The sequence below is a fragment of the Pantherophis guttatus genome, chromosome 8 (genome assembly GCF_059756535.1).
Source record: "Pantherophis guttatus breed Tessera chromosome 8, ASM5975653v1, whole genome shotgun sequence".
Classification (NCBI taxonomy): domain Eukaryota; kingdom Metazoa; phylum Chordata; class Lepidosauria; order Squamata; family Colubridae; genus Pantherophis; species Pantherophis guttatus.
The window spans coordinates 44,706,083-44,720,384 of NC_142070.1; the positions used below are offsets into that span (position 1 = coordinate 44,706,083).

The 14,302-nt window shown below is 36.6% G+C and overlaps 1 protein-coding gene across 4 annotated transcripts in view; it reads right to left on the reverse strand.

The window, feature by feature from the left end:
• PRIMPOL (primase and DNA directed polymerase) overlaps window positions 1-14,302 on the reverse strand; it is a 42,370-nt gene that overhangs the window by 21,540 nt on the left and 6,528 nt on the right. For all 4 annotated transcript variants that reach the window (XR_009621196.2, XM_060686773.2, XM_034401284.3 and 1 more), the window contains exons 4-13: window positions 12,570-12,661; window positions 10,641-10,779; window positions 8,908-9,055; window positions 8,450-8,728; window positions 5,563-5,725; window positions 4,988-5,085; window positions 1,909-1,995; window positions 1,718-1,826; window positions 1,188-1,270; window positions 1,057-1,103 (exon numbers count right to left, since the gene is read on the reverse strand). Coding sequence is in view for 3 of the 4 variants with exons in the window: in XM_060686773.2 (XP_060542756.2) it covers window positions 1,057-1,103; window positions 1,188-1,270; window positions 1,718-1,826; window positions 1,909-1,995; window positions 4,988-5,085; window positions 5,563-5,725; window positions 8,450-8,728; window positions 8,908-9,055; window positions 10,641-10,779; window positions 12,570-12,661 (1,245 nt within the window). In the remaining variant the exon portion in view is untranslated. The remainder of the gene's footprint in view (window positions 1-1,056; window positions 1,104-1,187; window positions 1,271-1,717; window positions 1,827-1,908; window positions 1,996-4,987; window positions 5,086-5,562; window positions 5,726-8,449; window positions 8,729-8,907; window positions 9,056-10,640; window positions 10,780-12,569; window positions 12,662-14,302) is intronic.

Here is a 14,302-nt window from a genome sequence, read left to right on the forward strand (position 1 = left end):
GATAGTGGAGATAATGGGAAGGAAGCGCACTGACTGGGAAGTGAAATCCACACATCTTAAAGCTGCCAAGGTTGAAAAACACTGCTATAGAGGATGAATGATGATTATGCAGTGTCCCATATTTGATGAAAAGAGAGAAGTGGAATTTAGCTTGTAGCCACTGTATATTTCATTATTATTTTCACCTAGAGTGCCAAGTTGCCCTTTTTTGGCTTGTATTAACTGGTTTTGTTCCCATAGGGATATGCTGAAAAAATTATAGCCTTATTAAAGCAAGTGGGAGAACAAAACCTAGTTAATAGAATAACCTCCAATCATTGTAGAAAAGAAACTAAGTATTGATATTTTATTCTAGAAAATAAACTTTACATTTATGGTTTTCGATATGCGGTTTTTGTTAGAAATAGGTCGTTTCCATAACAATGTTCTGCACAGAATTGTGCACGTTTTTTTTTTTTCAGTTATAAAGAACTGCATGCAAGCTTCTTTAAACTAACAGAATATAGAGGGACAACTCCAGTTTAAAAAGTTAAATGCAATCTTCCCTATCTCTTAGTTCAGATAGAAATATTCTATTCAACTATTCCCATTCCAGGTTACTGATATTTCGTTCCAATTTTAGTATATGTGCTGCCAAAGCAAGCACGATATTTACTTTATCCTGCTCTAATGGAGGAAACAAATCTATTTTTAAATGCACACTGAACAAATTTTATAGATTCATGCTGAACTTCGCCCATTTACAGTTTTGTACAGATTTCCAGGAATTTTGTAACAATTCCTGGAAATCGAATCCCAACAAAGTTTCAACTGATGTAACACATATTTCTTAAGGAAGGTTTCCAAATATAGCTTTATAATTACAAAATACATTTAGTAAAGCTCTTTGTTTATAATAATTAAGTTACTTATATGGTAAACAAAGATAAAAAGATATACTTATATATAATTCTGCTAATTTATTACATGTATAAGTTCCTATTTCATAATTATCTATTTGGTTAAGCATATGTCTTATTTTATGCTAAATTTCAGTATTAAAAGAGAAAAGCATACCTCTTTGAAAAAGAAGGGCAAGCATACTTCGACTGGTAGTGGAAAACCTATGTCATGAATACAAGTGAAATTATATTAGCAATTTATTTAAAATAAGTAATGATAATGGGATAATTACAGAATGTACTCACATTCTGACTTGAAGTTTTCAGCTCTGCAAACAGGATCATGACATTTCTGATACCAATTTTCCTTTTTCAAATCTATTATAATCCTTAAAATATAAATGTGATTTTAGAATTAAAAAGTTTGTTCTGTAATAAATAAGAATGTTATTATTTGATGTCTGTATACCAGGTAATTAATTCCCTCCTTTTCTGTTACTGTTAAGAAAAATAGGACAATCATACATATAAGATTAAGCACTACAGAATGAAATTTGATTTACTAAGACTGTTCATACTGAACATTATGAACATAGAGAAGCGCCCATATATTGGATTTAGAAAGTTCATTGCCATTGTTCATGGATGCTGACTAAAAATGATTACCAGTCAAACTTTTATTCCCTGTATTCCAACATATATCAAATCTTGCTATACCTTTCTTTTTCTTTAAAAATTCTAAACATAATTACAAAAGCCTATATACCATGAAATAAATATAATTTAGGTTCCAAAACATTAAGTAGATATTAAGAGTAACAAAAAAATGAACCTACATTATATTATTACTTTTGTGAGCTCTGCCAATATTTCTGCACCACCGATAGTTGGAGATGTCATATACAATAAGCTGTTCAAGTGAAAAGTAATTCCATCTTCTTATCCCTGAAAAACAAGATAGTCTATTTCTTGAAAACAATATAAGTACCTTTCAAAAACATATTTCTCCTGGGTATATTTTTTTTACCTCCTTGAATATTATCTTTCTTGATTAAAGTGCGAACAAAATTATCAATTTCTGGGTAAGGTGAACAATGGCATCCTTCTATTGGAGCTGTAAAAGAAAAAAATTACATCTTTATTCTTACTTAAAAAAATAATCATAGTAAGAACCAGTTAGGATTCAATGGGGCACATTGCATTATACATCAAAATATGTTTGCTAGTTCCTCTCTTGAGTAACAGGAGTAGCCTGATTTTCAAACTCAGGAAAAAGGCACTGTATATGAATGAGGAACTGGCAGGTATATTTATGATTAATCCATGTAGTGGATTAGCATTTTGTAACAATATGCCTGGTGTTTTAAAACAAAAGCACTTTAAAATGTTAAAACACTTCCAGTGTGATTTCTTATTTCATTAATATGAGCACTGATCCTCTCTAGTTAAGTCTGCATTAGAAAATACAGTACAAGAAGTCCTCAAGTTACAACTGTAATGGAGCCTGCCCATTATAGTCATAAATTGTAAGAGTTATAAAATGGATCAGTCATGTGATGGACCCATTATACAGCATTTTTGTGGCAGTCATGAACACAAGAGTCACAAACAAACCTATTATTTGCTATGGGCACTGTTTTGCCAGAAACTGAAACTACTGCTTTTTAGCAAAACTGGTAAAATGTGGTCACCTGGCCATGAAATGAAACTGCCATAAATGCAGTGGGGTTGCTAAGTGCCTAAAGTGCAGTCATGTGTCTTTGGGGGGGGGGGTGTGACTGTCAGAACCTTGGATCTAGGTTGTAAGTTCCCTTTTTCAAGCTGCTTGTAATTTCAAGCGGTCACTAAGTGACCAATTGTAAGTCAAGGACTATTTATTTATTTATTTATTTTATTAGATTTCTATACCGCCCTACTCCCGAAGGACTCAGGGCGGTGCACAGACAAACAATAAAAACACATACAATACAAAATTTAAAAATAGAATAAAATCAAATTAAATAATTTTGGCCCCGACAAATTTAAAACCCCAAACTTTTAAAACCAATTTAAAATTGAATATATAAAATACTAAAAGATATTTAAAATTTTAAAAATCTTTTATGAAAGAGGGGGAAAAATTGGCCAGGCCGGCCTGGTGAAATAGTAAGGTCTTTAAGGCGCGGCGGAAGGTGTGCAGATCCGGGATCCTCCGTATCTCTGGGGGGAGCTCGTTCCAGATAGTAGGTGCCCCCACAGAGAAGGCTCTCCCCCTGGGGGCCGCCAGTCGGCATTGTTTGGCTGACGGCACCCGGAGGAGCCCCTCTCTATGGGAGCGTACCGGCCGGTGGGAGGCTATTGGTGGTAGTAGGCGGTCCCGCAAGTACCCGGGTCCTAAGCCATGGAGCGCTTTAAAGGTGGTAACCAGAACCTTGAAACGCACCCGGAAGACCACCGGGAGCCAGTGCAGCTCGCGCAGGAGGGGTGTTACATGGGAACGCCATGTCGTTCCCATTACCACCCGCGCGGCCGCACTCTGCGCCAGTTGGAGCCTCCGGGTGCTCCTCAAGGGGAGCCCCATGTAGAGAGCGTTGCAATAGTCCAGGCGGGAGGTGACAAGGGCATGAGTGACCGTGCGTAACGAGTCCCGATCCAGAAAGGGACGCAACTGGCGAATCAGGCGAACCTGATGAAAAATCCTCCCGGTCACGGCCGTCAAGTGCTCTTCTAAAGACAGCCGTGAATCCAGGAGGACGCCCAAGTTGCGAGCCCTCTCCGTGGGGGCCAATGATTCGCCCCCAATAGTCAGTGATGGCGTCAACTGACTATAACGGGACGTCGGAAACCACAGCCACTCAGTCTTGGATGGGTTGAGCCTGAGCCTGTTCCTCCCCATCCAGATCCGTACTGCCTCCAGGCACCGGGACATCACTTCAAGGGCATCGTTGGGGTGATCCGGGGTGGAGATGTACAGCTGGGTGTCATCAGCGTACTGATGGTACTCCACCCCGAAACCACGGATGATCTCGCCCAGCGGCTTCACATAAATGTTGAACAGGAGAGGCGAGAGGACCGACTCTTGCGGCACCCCACATATGAGGGGCCTCGGGGTCGACCTCTGTCCCCCTGTCAACACAGACTGCGACCGGTCAGAGAGAAAGGAGGAGAACCACCGCAACACAGTGCCTCCCACCCCCAACTCTTCCAACCGGTGCAGCATGATACCATGGTCGATGGTATCAAAAGCCGCTGAGAGATCTAACAGGACCAGGACAGAGGAGCACCCCCTGTCCCGCGCCCTCCAGAGATCATCAACCAACGCGACCAATGCCGTTTCCGTGCTGTACCCGGGCCTGAAGCCCGACTGGAACGGATCCAGATACGTCGTTTCATCCAGGTGCTGGGGGAGCTGTTGCGCGACCACACTCTCAACAACTTCGCAACAAAGCGAAGGTTGGAGACCGGACGATAATTTACCAACATTGCCGGGTCCAGGGAAGGCTTCTTGAGGAGAGGCCTCACCACCGCCTCTTTCAAGGCGGCGGGAAAGTCACCCTCACTCCGCGAAGCGTTTATAATCCCCTGGAGCCAGCCTCGTGTCACTTCCCGGGAAGCCAGTACTAACCAGGAAGGACACGGGTCCAATAAACAAGTGGTCGCGTTCAGTCTATCCAGAATCCTGTCCACGTCCTCAGGGGTCACAGGATCAAACTCATCCCAGATAACATTCTCAAGACCTGCCCCTGTCTCTCCCCCTGAGACTACCCAGTCGGAGTCCAAATCTTCCCGAATCTGAGTGATTTTGTCATACAGATACTGAACAAAATCCTCGGCTCTACCCTCCAACTACCTATAATTTTTTTCATAATTATTCATTGTCAATATTAAAAGGCATCTTGCTCAGAACCAAAGCACATTTCCAAATCTGCAATATTGTTTTACCAATTACCTTACAGAAAGTTAAACCAATAGATACATTATAGCACAGAATTTTTTGGTGAAAGTGCACTCCTGATGCACAGAATTAAGTTTGAAAATTACATTTATTTACATATTGTGAAATACTGATATCAGTGCCATACAATTATTACTAGAACCAACATTTCAATTTAATCTAATGGAAATACCCAGACAGCTGCTTGATAGTTTGTCTTCAAAATATAGGGATGGTTCTCTTGCATGTTCTTGGTTGTCACAAGTCAAAATTTTTAAGCAGTCTGAAAATCTAATGGAAAACAACAAGAATTATAAGCATAATTTTTTCCCAACCATACTTCTCTATTCATATATCTTTTCCATTCCATTGTTGCCCATTAGAAAATGCTATTTTTAGTTTGCAAAGTATTCTAAGAGTGTTTTCACTGATATATACTACATATAAAATGACAGAAGTTGACTTAAAGAAATTTCAAGATGCAGACTTGAAATAGAAGAGAGGCAGACCAGGACAAGGATTGCCTTCTATGACAGAACTGTTTTATCTTCAAGGATCCAAATCTGAGAAAACCCAACTCCTCAAACTAGTAACTCTTAGCATGCTTAAACTCTAGTATGATTCTGTGTAACATAATCACCTCAAAATGTACTGTCTCAAGCATTCCCAACAGACAAAGGACAACAGACAAAGGAAATCTCTATTGCTGCTACAAATAAACATCTTCAATAATAATTAAAAAGAAAGGTAATAATTTGAAATTACTACCTTACATTGCAGATCAAGGAGGACAAAAAATACTGTTCGTCTATGCAAGAATTATTTACAGGTTTAGGAACAAACTTGTTATCTTCTGCAATATTCAAAATGGCAGCGTGTCCTGCTTTTGATGACATGTATAATCGAAAATTTCTATTTTTTGTATAAACTCCTAAGGAAAGAAAAATATAGAAAAGTATAGTTTTTTTAAATCCATGAATACAAATAATTTCAACAGCCATTTTTTAAGACTGGATTTCAGTCTGCATAAGAATGTTTAACCCTACTGAATTATAGTCCTCAGTTTATCATTGCATTCCTTAAATACAAAAAGAACATAGAAAAATAAGACAAATTATACATGTGTATGTGTTAAAAAATTAAACTAGAATTGTCATTTTTTAAAAGAAATATAGATTCCAAAGATTCTCCTTCATGTTGCATAGTTTCTTAAAGAAACCATTTTTCTGAAACAAGTTGGCTAAAAAAACATTACTTTGATAGATTGCTTTTTATTTAAATGAGTGCTTTCCAAGTAAATTACTGTACCCAAAATTGGATCAGGCTGGTTGCAACTGTTTTTTTTGCAGACCTATATATTTGTTGAAGTCTCTACCTGTGCTGTCTATTTGCTATACCAAACCAGATATTTATGCAGGTATTCCTCAACCTACAACCACAATTGAGCCTAAAATTTATGTTGCTAAGTGAGATATTAGTTAAGTGATTTTTGCCCCATTTTATGATTTTTCTTGTACAGTTGTTAAGTGAATCAAAGCAGTTGTTAAATTAGTAGTAAAGTTGTTAAGCGAATCTGGTTTCCCCATTGATTTTGCTTGTCAGAAGATTGCAAAAAGGTGATCACGTGGCCCTGGAATACTGCAACCTTCATAAATGTGAATTAGTTGGAAAGCATGTACCGTATTTTTCAGAGTATAAGACGCACTTCCCCCCCCCCAAAAAAAGAGTGAAAATTTGGGTGCATCTTAAACACTGAATGTAGCCCCGCCCACAAGGCCAAAAACGTGAGGTATGGAGGTGGTGATGGTCTGTGGCAATCACGGCAGACTGGAACAGCTGATTGAGGGTATTCTAGGAGGCCAATCCACCCGCCAATCAGCTGCTGAATCAGGCTGCAATAATGTGCTGAAGCTGACCTGGCTGTTCGCTATTTGCTGCAAGGACATATCTGAGATTGCAGCAGCAATCACATCCAGAAAGCACACAGAAGTAACTGATTCAGCAGGATTCAATAACTTATCTTTATATATAATATAACACACAAAGTAAAAATACAATACCAAAAGCAATGTGGTAGTAAATACAAGTAAAACACAAGCAGAGGAGAGGAGTTTCAGTTTTAGTTTCAGAGCAGCATGCAGCTTTAATACAGAACAGTTGAGCTAAGTCATGGCCAGGCTCCTTGCTGACTCCTTGTTGCTCACATAGCAAATACTGTTTCAGTTTCCAAACAGCCCTCAAAATGTTTTACACACTGACAGAACACTGGCCAGATGAATACCGATAGATGCTGGTAGGCAGAGGCAGATTTTTTTTTTCTTATTTTCCTCCCCAAAAACTAAGATGCGTCTTATACTCCGGAGCATCTTATATTCCGAAAAATACAGTAAATCATGTGACCATGGGGATGCTTCAATGGTCATAAGTCACTTTTTTCAGTGCCGTTGTAACTTTGAATGGTCACTAAGTGATCTGTTGTACCTGTAAGTCGAGGCCTATCTGTAGTACAAATGACAGAGTCAATAATTCCTCTATAAAACTGTATCAACAGTTCCTGGGGCAGTCTGAACTTTCTGACTTTTTGCTGAACCCCAAAAATACTTGTGGGTAATGAAGGAAAAGATTTGGGAAACATTGATTTAAACACAAATCAAGTTATTATGATTCAATTTAACATTTATTCTGAATTTTGCACTTTTCAGGTTTGGACATGAGTTCTTCAGTCTGAATGCTTAGGGAAAATATTTTAAACAACACTGTAGACACTGACATTACTTTTCTTCTGAAATCGCTAATAAACGTTCATAAATGGAAATGCAGCAAATACAAATTTAAGGATATATGCAAGCCCAATTTGATGACTGTATAATTCTAAAATTCTATTCTAAAATTAATGTCTATTCTGTAACCTGAAAATTATATTACACATATGCAAAAATTAATTCTTCAAAAAAGCAAATTATATCAAAAATGATGTAATTGCCTATAATTTTTCTGTATTTGTAGGTGCATATAATTGTATGAACGAAGCCCTACAGATATTCTTCCTGTTGCACCATTATAAGATTCAGTATCATACATTGGGGAGAAATTGAATCAGGCCTACATTGCAGCATCAGATGTCATGTAACATCAAATTTGTGCTAGAATTCTGAAACATAGAAGTATATTGAAAAAATTAGTTAAGCAATATACAAATATTCCCTGGAGTGCATAACCAATTCTACACAGACTAAGAGAGAAAAAATACCAAATACCAGATTTGGACTTTCAGATGTATTTGCCAGCTATTTTCCTGTGAATGTCACATTTGAAAATAGTGGAGGCATTCACACAACACAAGCCAATCATGTTCTTAACTAATCGACACCTGACTGCTGTTCAATTCATATTTGCAATAGCTGTTCATAGTTTTTTTAGATCTTAAAATATCATCAGGCACATTGGCGTTTCATAGTTAAGAACTTATCCATTAATCATTTTACACCATGAAAATGCTTTGTCCCAATATGCTAATTCTGTAGTACACCCTACACAAGCCATGAATTATTGTTTTCAAAGCTGCACATCTCAGGGAAAGAAATATTTACAATCTTAAACAATCCTGGCATGCTATGCAAAGCCTAGACAGTATAATATTTAGGTTTATACTTACCAAGATCCACAAACAGTTGCTTTTCTCCTTGTTTACCATTCACTATTAAAAAAGAAAGCTCTGAATTTTTTTCTGATGTTTCCGTGTCTGATATTTTGTAAGAGTTCAGTTTCAAGTTTTGACACACATCTTTGACTAAACTGTCGTTTTCAAGACATGTAGGCAAATCAATGGTAGTTTTATAACACCAACCAACAGAGTTGATGTTTTGGAGGTCCACTGCATCTTTATTCTTCGTTAAAAGAATGGCAGGTTGCAAAATTGTTCTTAAAAAGTTACCTTTAGAATAATCAGAATAGAGAAAAACAGTATAAAACCATTTGGAAAATCACCATAAAAACCTGGAATTTTCTCTTGTAAAATGTTTAAAATCACAATATTTATTATACAAACTGAACGGTATAAAGTTTATAAAAGCAATTGGATTGGAACATGCATTTGAAATATGAAATATTTACCTATGTGGATATTATTCTTAAATGCAGCATTTTCAAGTAGAAATATTAAATGGCAGCTATATTTTTCTTCAGTGCTGGAATCCAATTTCAAAATATTCTCAGCTGAGCATTTTATTTCATAGTATTCATCTAGTTTTCTACCTATAAACTAAAAAAAAATCCAATCACAATGACACGTCTTCATTTCATATTTATGTATGTTCATATATAAAGGCAGGCAATCAAAACAAATAGTTCCATATACTAGCAGCAATTCACAACATTCTAATGGTTGTGAGAACTTTTTCAAAAAAATATAGGCCTCTGAGAACCACTGAGAATGACTTCATTATCTCCTAGTAATAGGAAGGACAGGTTTTGAAACTGGAAAGAAAATTTGAAGAATGAAATAAGTATTTAATCCAAAAGTATTTATTTTGTCCTTTCAGCATTCTATGCCAAATAGGAAAAACTGGCCCACATTTTAGAGTTTCAAGAATCTTTAATGGCTGTCCTATGCTAGGCTTAAGGCATCTATTTTGCATCCTCTGCAGACTGGAAAAAAAAAGTCTGAAAAGCTTGGCTCTATCTTCCAGAAATTTATGGACTGGTGGTGATAAAATAGTCCCAGAGTAAGCATGTGACCTAGAGATTACATGTAGAGAAGACTTGCTCAAACCCCTGATACATACCCATTTACATGAAGCATCTGCCATTTCTTTTTCCTCAAATAGCAATCTATTCAGCCACCTGCATAGCAGTTCACTTTGACTATACTATAACAACAGATATATTACAGACACAGTAGAGCAGGGGTGTCAAACTTGCGTTGTCACAGTGATGTCACATTACATATTGGGACTTTTTTCCCCTTTGCTAAACCAGGCATGGGTGTAGCCAGCACGTGACGCATCTGACAGCCCTGCAATAGAGCATGGGAATGGGATGCATGCACACAGCCCTTTGGATTTTAGCAATTTTTAAAAAGTGATTGTCTTTTAACCAACAAAAAAAATAATTGTTACATAATTCAAGTGCTTTTGAACTTTTTTCTTAAATTATAGTTGATACTTCAGTGGTTATTCCCAGTATCTTATACTTCACATAGCACATAGTAGGTTAAAGCATTTAATCTCTTTTTCCAGAATCTCCACTTAGATTCAGATATATAAAACATATATTTAGGTTCCTTTTCTGACAATGTAAAGAATAAAATTTCCTTCAAGCCAAGCTTAATTGCTGGTGACTTTGTGGACAGGTCTGGGTATACTTTAGATGCTTTTTCAACTTACCCCTGAAAAAGTTGGTAATATTTCCATCTATTATTCTTGCCTGAGCTTGCTTAGCTTCTAAGCTCAGAAAAAGTTGGCCACCTTTTCAGATGTCATAATATATCTTGAACCAGACTGTACTGTGTTTCAGGTGCATAAGCTGATGTAGTTCTACTATTGAACTTTCATTCCTTCTTCTGAACCTATTCTATGCACTTCCCCATGTACATTTACAACATTAATTTTCATATGTAAAAATTTATGATACCCTGTTATAAGTTAAATAATTCTTATCATATATCACCTCCCCAAACAAATAATATTGTTTTCTAAAACTGTACTGAAACTTATTTTCAGGTTTAAACTTGAATTTATAGAAAGCTTTTCAATTTCTATTGGCTATTAATTCTCACATTAATCTATTATTACAATTGCAATCTGTTATGTCTGTAATTGCAATTCTCCTTTTTTTTAAAAAATTACCTTAATTAAGTCTGCTACCATCTGATTTGCATTTGCTCCCTGATTTGTTGGTTTGTAGAATTCCAAATCAAAATAAAGCTTGCAAACAGCTGTTTCTGGGATGATTTCATAACAATGCTTCAGTTTTGTTTCCTGTTTGCTATATTGAAAACCAGAAATATTATTGTCATCATAATTAGGTAAACTATTCCAACTTCCAACTTCAACTATTCCAACAGTACAGTATGTTGACTAGGGATTCCCCGTCCCCCCAAACTACCAGCAGTTCTAGCTAATATAGATAACAGTGAAGGATGTGAGAGTTGCCATTCAGTAATTCAATAACATCTGGAAGATCTTAGGTTCCTCAGCCAGCTTTGACTAAAACATAGTTGAACTCGGTGATCTATAGAACCATCACAAGAATACTAATCAGCGCAATGTATTAATGTTGCAGAAATGCTATACAAGTTATTTTATACAATATTTTACAATTGTATAATCTTCCATGTTTGTTTTGTTTCTGACCTGACAACTGTGGAAAACCATATTTCAGGAAGGAATGCCAAATGTCAGCTACATTTTTAGGCAAACCTTCATGAGTCACCATATGAAGAACACATAATCTCTAGCTATTCATATTAAGCCTTAAATATCCCAGGGCCTTTCAAAAACTGTCAAATGGGACTGAAAGGGAAAATAATTAACTGCGTGCATAAATGCACCAGCGCGCCTACTGTCCCTGTCCTAATATTACTTTTTACTTACTCTTTTCATGTATTCAAATTATGTTTATACTTTTACCTGTTATCTTTTATATGCTTGACAAATAAATTTATGACTATGTATTTACTTAATTTAAATTTAATATATTATATCAAATTTATTTTTATTCTGGCTTTGTTGACTTGGTGCCTATTTCATGCATTTCTCATTTTTAAGGGACCCCCTTAAAATCATAAAATCACAAGTGTCCCAAACATAAGGTACTATATAAGCCAAAATGTTTGCGAGTGACTATTTAAAAGATATCCATATTATCTATTATTCCGACAACAGAATGATCCCAGTCAGTGGTGAAATGTAAAATTTGTTACTACCGGTTCTGTGGGCATGGCTTGATGGGGGGTTAATATGACTGAATGGGCGTAGCCAACTTTTTTTTTTTTTACTTTTAAAACCATTTTTTCTACAACCTCAGCTGAAGAGGTTGTAAAAAAATGCTTTTTTAAAGCTTCTGACGATCCCAGCTGACTTGCCTCATTGGCAGAGGCTTTTTTTTTTTAAGCCTCTGACGATCCCACCTGACTTGCCTGATAGGCAGAGGCTTTTTTCCCCTTTAAAAACATTTTTTCTATAACCTCTTCGGCCAAAGAGGTTGTAGAAAAAATGCTTTTAAAAGCCTCTGGTGATCCCAGCTGAGCTGAGCGATTATCAGAGGCTTTTTTTTTTACTTTTAAAAGCATTTTTTCGGCCAAAGAGGTTGTAGAAAAAATGCTTTTAAAAATAAAAAAAAGCCTCTGATGATTGCGTGGCTCAGCTGGGTAATGTGGGGTGGGGGCAGGGATTTTTGCTACCGGTTCTCCGAACCACCCGCCTCCAGCGCTACCGGATCGGGTGATCCAGTCTGAACCGGGAGCATTTCACCCCAGATCCCAGTGCTTTTTAAATATTTCAAGAAGCTGCTTAGAGACTTAATGTAAGAAGTTGGATATTCAGTATCACAGCAAAGAGCTAGCATCACAATAAAGAGCTAGCTAGTCTGAATTTAAACTTTATTTTTTAAAAAAAGTCTGATAAAATTCATTATATCTCATAATAATGGGAAAAATAAACGTACAAATACTAAAGCTGCAATTCTACACAAATTTTGGAATAAACTTCGCTAGACAAAATTTGCATCAATGTAGGCTATAGAAATAATTTTTGTCTCAATCTTCAGGTACATACCGGTAGTAGAACCAAAGTTCTGTATAAGTTGTCACAAGATAGAGCCGTTGATTATTTCCATTGTACTTTTCCAAAGCAAATACATGAACATCCTTTTGAAATAACATCAATGACATACATAACTACATATATTTTTCTGAAAGTCATATTAATCAAAGCTAGTTATTAATTTAGTTCTGTTGTCATATTTTGTCTTGTAACATGCTATGTTTGACAATACAAGAAAGTCATGTGAAAACAATCTTTCTTTAAATATATATTTTTATTTTTTATTACTTGCTGTGTATTATTATATCTAAATCCTGCAATATATTTTTTGCTTAATATACAAATGGTCCTGCTTCTTCCAAATAATCATAATAATTAATAATTTCTCCAAGTATAATTAGACCTCTTTTATTTTTCAGTGATGCTGGTTCGACCGCAATTCTGTAAGCAGCATTCAGCCATTTCTATTAAAGGAGATACTTATTTAGTTGAACATTTCTGACTTCTTTCAAAAGAAACAGAAGCAAGTTGGCTTTGTGATTTTAATTTTCAGTTTCTTCACTATGTAATTAAAATGTGGCTATTTCTAAGCTTATTAGCTCATATTTTAAATATCCAAGGATTTGTACAGTAAATCAGACTAAAACTGTTTTTTGAATATGGAGCATTTCATAAATAAAATTCAGTAATAATACCGTATTTTCTGGCGTATAAGACGACTGGGCGTATAAGACGACCCCAAAATTTTCCTGTTATAATATAGGGTTTGGGCTATACTCACCGTATAAGACTACCCCTCTTCCAACGCACACCAAATAAAAATTAAAAAACATCAACTGGCTCACCCACAATGTAAAAGCAGCTGTGCTAGACCCAAAATGGCCCCTGTAACAAGCAGGAACCTCACACAGCCACAAAAAGCCCCAAAAAAACAACTTTTACACTTTACACACACACAACACAACACAATTGGCTCACCCACAATGTAAAAGCAGCTGTGCTAGACCCAAAATGGCCCCTGCAACAAGCAGGAACCTCACACAGCCACAAAAAGCCCAAAAAAACAACTTCCACACTTTACACACACACAACACAACACAACTGGCTCACCCACAATGTAAAAGCAGCTGTGCTAGACCCAAAATGGCCCCTGCAATAAGCAGGAACCTCACACAGCCACAAAAAGCCCAAAAACCCAATACACAAAATTCCACATACAGCTTTGTGAGATTTTGTGTGTTTGTGTAGTTAGAGTGAAACACTACAGAAACACACTAAATCTCAGAAAGCTGCACAAATATTATTTTATTTTATTTTTATTTTTATATGAAAGCTAAATTTAGAACTTCCTAAACTTTAAATGGCTAGGTCTAAAAAAGAACAACTAAAAAAAAACCCCAATTAACTATTTTTTTTAAAGATCCCAAAGGGGGAAAAAACTTACCCAATAGAACAGGGGTCTCCAACCTTGGCAACTTTAAGACTTGTAGACTTCAACTCCCAGAATTCCTCAGCCAGCTTTGTTTTGCTGGCTGAGGAATTCTGGGAGTTGAAGTCCACAACTCCCTGCCTGCTTGATTGCAGGCAAGGAGTTGCTTGCTGATGGAATGGATTCAGGCAAGCGAAGCAAGGCAAGGCAAGCAGCTAAGGTAAGCAAGCTGGAGGGGGAAAACTTTTTTCCTTCTCCATGGCTCTGGCGATCCCAGCTGTGTTGCCTGATTAGCAGATCGTCAGAGCTTGGATTG